The sequence below is a fragment of the Pteropus medius genome, unplaced genomic scaffold (genome assembly GCF_902729225.1).
Source record: "Pteropus medius unplaced genomic scaffold, Ma_sr-lr_union100, whole genome shotgun sequence".
Taxonomy (NCBI): Eukaryota; Metazoa; Chordata; class Mammalia; order Chiroptera; family Pteropodidae; genus Pteropus; species Pteropus medius.
This window is the reverse complement of record NW_024342475.1, coordinates 1,261,420-1,267,728: the sequence shown is the minus strand read 5'-3', so window position 1 is coordinate 1,267,728 and position 6,309 is coordinate 1,261,420. Positions and strand designations below refer to the sequence as shown.

At 55.4% G+C, this 6,309-nt stretch overlaps 1 protein-coding gene across 1 annotated transcript in view; it reads right to left on the bottom strand.

The window, feature by feature from the left end:
- Nucleotides 1-6,309, bottom strand: part of MARK4 (microtubule affinity regulating kinase 4) — a 27,158-nt gene that overhangs the window by 19,442 nt on the left and 1,407 nt on the right. The window contains exons 2-5 of the mRNA XM_039866317.1: nucleotides 2,937-3,137; nucleotides 916-969; nucleotides 770-818; nucleotides 9-85 (exon numbers count right to left, since the gene is read on the bottom strand). Coding sequence (XP_039722251.1) covers nucleotides 9-85; nucleotides 770-818; nucleotides 916-969; nucleotides 2,937-3,137 — 381 coding nt within the window. The remainder of the gene's footprint in view (nucleotides 1-8; nucleotides 86-769; nucleotides 819-915; nucleotides 970-2,936; nucleotides 3,138-6,309) is intronic.

Below are 6,309 nucleotides of genomic sequence, written 5' to 3'. Positions count from 1 at the left end.
GGGAGGGGAGGGGCCTCACCAGCACTTGCATACTCCATCACCAGGTACAGCGTCTTCTCGGTTTCAATCACCTCGAAGAGCTTCACTGCAATGGCCACGGGGTAGGGGATTACGCGGGAAGAGACCCCCACCCTCCGCCTGCACTCAGGACCTACGTGGATGCGCTGACCACAGTATCCCTTACTCGGTAACACTCAATGGCTTCCTACAGATTTTCCAAACTCCTCCGCCCCATTTTACAGCCTTGTCTACTTTCTCACAAGAACGGCAGCTCAGTGAGGCCAGGGATTTGTGTCTCTTTTCTCCACCACTGTGTCCCCAGCGTCATAGCAGCCACTCGATAAATGTTTACTGAGTAAACGAATGAATGGATGAATAAATGCTGTGGCCACATCCGGGCCAGGTTAAATCCCACTTCTCAGGATAAATGGCCCTCTCTCTCCTCTGCCTGATGATAATGACGACGGTTGCTACGGATGACAACAGCTCCCACAGCTTAGCTCTGAACTAAATGTTTCGCATGCACGATCTTATCCAGTCCTCACGATGACCTTGATGGGGGCCGTCTTATCGCCCGACTTCGGAGGAGGAAACCAAGGCTCAGAGAGGCGAAGTGACTTGGCCAAGGTCACAGAGCCAATAAGCAGCAATACTGCTATGAGAAAACAGATCTTTCTAACTATTATAACCACCAGCGCCCCCGTCCCCGATGCTCCTGTCCTAGTGCCCCGGCGGGCAGCCTCTGCACCCACTCCCTTCCCCTTCTTACCGATGTTGGGGTGGTTCAGGCCCTTCATGATGCGGACTTCTCGGAACAGCTGGAAGAAAGTAAGAAAGAAAAAGATGAGGGTGGGCAGTGTTGAGGACCCTCCTCCCGACTTCGCCCCGGCCCTGCTCGCTCTCCCTGGGCCTCACCTTCTGCAGGCTGCTGGGGTTCAGCTGGGTTTTGTCGATGATCTTGATGGCGACCTGGAGGTGGAAGGAACGGGGGAAAGGTCAAAGCACTGCAGGCCTGAGCTGGGAAAGGTCCCCCGACTCGGATCTTCCTGGGATGTCCTTCCTTCGCCTCCCTCACAGAAAGCCTGCAACCTGGGCCACTCTCAGTGTGTGGGGAATCTGGACCTCAGGACCTTTGCATGTGCTGTTCCCACTGTATCCAGGGCTACTCTTACTTCTATAGGGAAATATCCCCTACTCCGCAGTGGGGACTAGGTGGGCTGCTCCAGAGGCTTGTGTGAGTGACTGATGGACCTTGAGGGGGCCCTCTGTGAGGGCATCTCAGACTATTCATCCACCGCATCTTTGTTTTGAATGCGTGAACTTGTGAAACAATAAATAATAACTAATAACTATAGCTAACATTTCCCAAGCAGTCACTTGTGCCGGGCCCTGATCTATGTGCTTTACACACGAGAAGTCCTTTAATCTTCATAATAACCTTATGAATTCTCCCCATTTTACAAATGGGGAAACTGAGGCACAGAGCCATTCAGTCACTTGGCCAAGGTTACGGGGCTAGTATTATGGGCCGGGATCTGAACTTATGCAGTGTGATAGAACTCTATCTCTTAAACACTTAAATACTACCTGCATACACACACACACACACACACACAGTTTTGAACGAGCTTTGAGGTAGTCATCGTGGGGGAGAGGGAAAAATCAAAATGTTACTAAATTCCTTTTGTACTAATTTTGTAGTTTACGTTTTTCTTTGGAATTACCCTTGGAGTACAGCACCCTAAGTTTCTCCATAGCGAGGGGCCTTTAAAAGTCTTAATCCAGCTCTAGGTCTATAGTTTTCCCAAAGGGTTTCGGGGCCACCCCCAACCACCCCCAGATCCACAGGGTTACAGAATTCTTCCCCTGGGAGGCCCTGTTCCTTTAGAAGCCAGTCCTCTCCAGAACCCCTAGAACCCTCGAGATCCGCACAAGGGGAACGTGGTGTTCCTTGTGGGGGAGAGGGTCCCTCGGCTGTCCTCACATTCTCACGAATGAGTTTTTTAATTCTGTCAAGCGCCCTGCACTCCAGTACTGAGACAATCATATGGTTTCTCTCCTTGAATCTGTGAATGTGGCGAAATACATGAATAAATTGTGAATCTGAAAAGAACTGTGCATTCCAGGGACAAACCCAGCTTTGTCATCGTGTGGCTTTCTTCTGATTTTTAATCTATGGTCATGTGCGGGGCTAGCCCACCATTTCGTCTCCTGTCTGCGTTTGTGGTCATCGTCGAACTGGCACTTAAAACCAGCTGGGCAGCGGAACCTCTCTGTTTAGCCTCTGGAAGCGCTGACATAAAATTGCAACGTTTGGTAGAATGTGCCCAGAAAACCACTGGGGCCTGGTGTGTTTTGTGCGTACGGCGTAGACAGTGTGAGGGCAGAAGCGGGTTTGTCCGAGACGGGAGAAACCGCTCTGGCCACTGAAGGCCTTGCAGAGGAGTCACGACCCCATCGCGTGAGCTAGAGGCGTCACGTCTAGGTTCCGAGGCCTTCGCGGGACCCTTTCTGCAATAATATTGCCACATTCGGGACACGTGGCCGCTCTGAAAGGGGAGGTGGAGATAGCAAGTGAGAACGCGAACTTCTCATGTTCTCATCGCGGTCACTGGAAGGTCTGGTGGGACCAAAGTCCGCCATTAAAACCGGGAGGCGCCCAGGTTTAGACACGAAAGCCACGTGACCCCGCAGAAGGACAACACGTGGTTCTGCCCGTGATTGGGGACTTCCTGACAACTTCAGCAACGCCTGAAATTGGTTCTCTTCTCCTACTTGGGTTGATCTGGAAAAATCTGAGATGTCCTGATCTGTCCCCGAAAGAGATGGGGCCTCACTTGAGGTCACGTGAGGGCCAAGGCCGCCCGCACCCCACCTCCCACGAAGCCCCGGCGCCGCAGGCTTCGGCCCGAGCCCCAGCCCGTCCGCTCGCTCACCTCCCGGCCTGTGAGGATGTGCCGGGCCAGCTTGACTTTGGCGAAGTTGCCCTTGCCGATGGTCCTCAGCAGGCGGTAGTTGCCCACGTGGGGCTGCTCCTCGGGGCAGGAGGCGATGGAGTTCCGGCAGCGGGCGCCCAGGGAGCGGCTGGACCAGGATGGCCCCTTGTCCGAGGAGCGGCCACTGCCCAGGGTGCCATGCTGGGTGGGGACACGGAATGTGACCGGAGTGCCATGCCCGTCCAACCGCGCCACCGGTGGCACCCAGGGCTGGGGCGGCTAACTGCAGCCATGGCCGCTTCTCACGCTCAGGCCAGGGAGAAGCAACATGCCCTTGGGTCCCCCCACCTTTCTCTTCAAACAGAAGCCTCCAAGAAGAGAGATGCTGGGGCCCCCGACTCTGCAGCACCCAGGGACCCAAGCGTCAAGCCTCTTCTTCAGCCCCCCCTGCTTAGACCTGGCTTTACCTGTTTCGCACTTACTGGGTCCGCCATCGGCCCTCCGATACTTTATTCTAAACACTGCAACCCTCAACCCCAGTTCACACTGACCTCAACCCGGTCCCAAAGCTCCACCCAGCCCTCACTGCCTCCACCATCCACTATCCTCATTCCAGCCCCCAAATTCTACTCCGAACCTAAACATCAATATCGTGTTTTATCTCGAGTTTCGTGCCCCTAATATTTTCTCCCAATCCCAAGTTCAACTCCAAACACAGTCACCAACAGTCTTTCATTTTGTCCTGACGTCATTCTAGCTCCACGCCGTTACCTTCCTCTGTGGAAACGCATTGTTCCTCGCTCCCCCCGCCCACGAAATACCGCTGCTCCATCAGCGTCCCGACCTGCTGTCTCCCCTGCCATCGCTCCTATCTGTCCCTGACGTTCTGTTCCTGCCGGCCCGTCTCTCTCTCTCTCTCTCTCTCTCCCCCGCAGGTCACCTGCCTGCGCCAGGCCACCCTGTCCTGTGAGCCCCAGGGACTGTGCCTCCCTTTCGGGACAGAGGGAGCCACAGATACCAGTCAGGCCGTCTTCCGCTCAGACCTGTGCCCTGCAAAGGGAGCTGAGGAAGAGAGAAGGCCAGGTAGGCAGTGAGGTGAGAGGCCGGGACTGCCACCTGCAGGGAATCTGCCAGGCCACCGAACAGTGATGGTGTCAGATATTTAATGAGCACTGGCCATTAATGCGTCATTGTCCCCATTTTACAGATAGGGAAACTGAGTCCTGGAGCCTGAATCTGAACCCAGACAGCTTCCCCAGAGCTGATACCACATGCCTCGCGTGCCCACATCATTCTCACTGGGAGGCTTTTACTAGGGCCCGGTCCTGGGCTGATAGCGTGTCATTCACATTTAAGTCCCAGAGCCCACGAGGGCAGCACCTGCATCCTCATACTTCAGAGGAGAAACTGAGGCTTGGAGAGAGAAGGTGCCTTGTCAAGGTCACATGGTTCATTCACAAGAGGCAGAAAGATAATATTTCCACACGGGGCAGAAAGGGAGACCCCTGCTGAAGCCTGTCGTCCACTGCGCCCTCATCTCTCGTGTGGGTCCAGTTATGATCCACATTCTCCGGACAGAGACCCCGGGGCTGAGGCAGGGTGAGTGGCTCGCCCAAGGTCACAGGGCAGGTGGAGCAGAGCGGACCCGGGCCTGCTGCCTCCTGCGTGCTGAGCTCTTTCCTACGTCCTACTGGGCTGATCACAACCCCAGGTCTCCCCTTGGAGCGGGGAGGAAGGGAAGTGGAGATTCTGGCCGATGAGATCCCCACTGAGATAACAGCTCCGAGAAGAATCCCCATCAGGTGGCACCAGCGGAGCCAACTGGGGGTGGGCTGGCACCCCACTGAAGACAGTGTGGCTGAGGGACCCCTGCAAAGGGCAGCTGGGGCAGTGGGTGACGAAGCCCCCAGGGGCCGGGGGCGGGAGCTAAAATTGGCACCACCAGCTGGCCCGGCTCCCACCCGCCCGGCTGGCGCCCCAACACTGGGCCTGTTGCTAGGGAACCTCCAGAGAGCCTGGGGAGTGAGGGGCCTGGAACTTGGGGTCAGGGAGCATGACCCCATATGGCTGTCATCATGATAATCGGGTGGCAGGGGAAGGGGCTGAGACCTCAGATTCTAGAGGGAGAGAGGTGACCCCCAACAGGACTGACAAGCAGGTCTTAAACCACAGAGTTGGGAGAAGGGCAGAGAAGGGGATTAGACTCCCCCACACCCCCACTATGCACAAATCTAAACAACAAAAGGAGGAGGAAGTGCTCTTATGGGCCCCATTTCACAGATGAGGAAACCAAGGTGCACAGAAGTGAGGTCACCTGCCTCAGGTCACGCGGCTAGGGAGAGACAGAAACTAGATTTGAACCCACGTTTATCTGAATAATCAAAGTAATAATAATAATCATAAAAGCAGCGACACTAAGCCTGGCCCTGTGCATTTTACTCACATAATCTCCTTGACTTCTTAAAACCCCTAACAGGGAGGTGCCATCACCGACCCCCTAGAGAGATAAAGAAACTGAGGCTCTGAGCAGGGAGTGGATCTGTAAGCTCATTCAAACAACTCTGACAGGCCTGGGCTGAGAATCCACAGCCGTCTGACTCATAGCCACAGTCACAATAGCACGAACATGTGCGGCGCGCGTCCTGTGTGCCAGGCTTCCCCCGTATCATCCCGAGTAATCTTCCAAGGGACTCGGGTGAGCATCCCCATCTTCCAAGGCAGGAAACTGAGTCTCAGAAAGGAAGAACTAGCAGTCTGAGGACACAGCACAAACCAGCTGGCAGAGCCAGCATTTGAACCCAGGCCTGTGGGCTCCTTGGCATTTCCTGCAGTGATTGGAAGTGGGGTGGAGGGTGGGTATCTCACTGGAGACCCAAAATGAGAGTCTGGCCTACAGACTGGTGAGTGGCAGTGGGGATCTCTGTGAAGAAAGGTCCCGCAAGATAAATCTCTCTGGTGGGGATCTGGGGTGAAGGAGGTGTGAGGGAGCAGCAAGGGGCCTGGGGGAAAAGGGGCGAAGGCCCCGGCTGAGAGGAGGACTCTGGCATTGGTCGGTGGGAGGAGGTCTTTAGAAGGTTCAAAGTGATCAGAAGCCAGAGATGTGTCTGTGGGGCGGGGGGGGGGTCTCTCTCCAGAATTGTTCTGGGCTGTGGTGTAGAGACAGGGGGCCTGGGAATAGTGGGAAGGGTCCAGGCCGTGGGGCAGTGACAGTCAGAGGCCAAAGATCCCTGGGCCAGGGGCCTGGGTCTTGAGGAAATCCCTAGAAGTTAAAGAAGGGGTTTTGCAGGGCAGTCCTTGGGACCGGAGAAAGGTCCAGGGCCTGTGAGCCCTGGGCAAAGGGCAGCTGGGGAAATAAAGGCTGAGCTTCATGGGG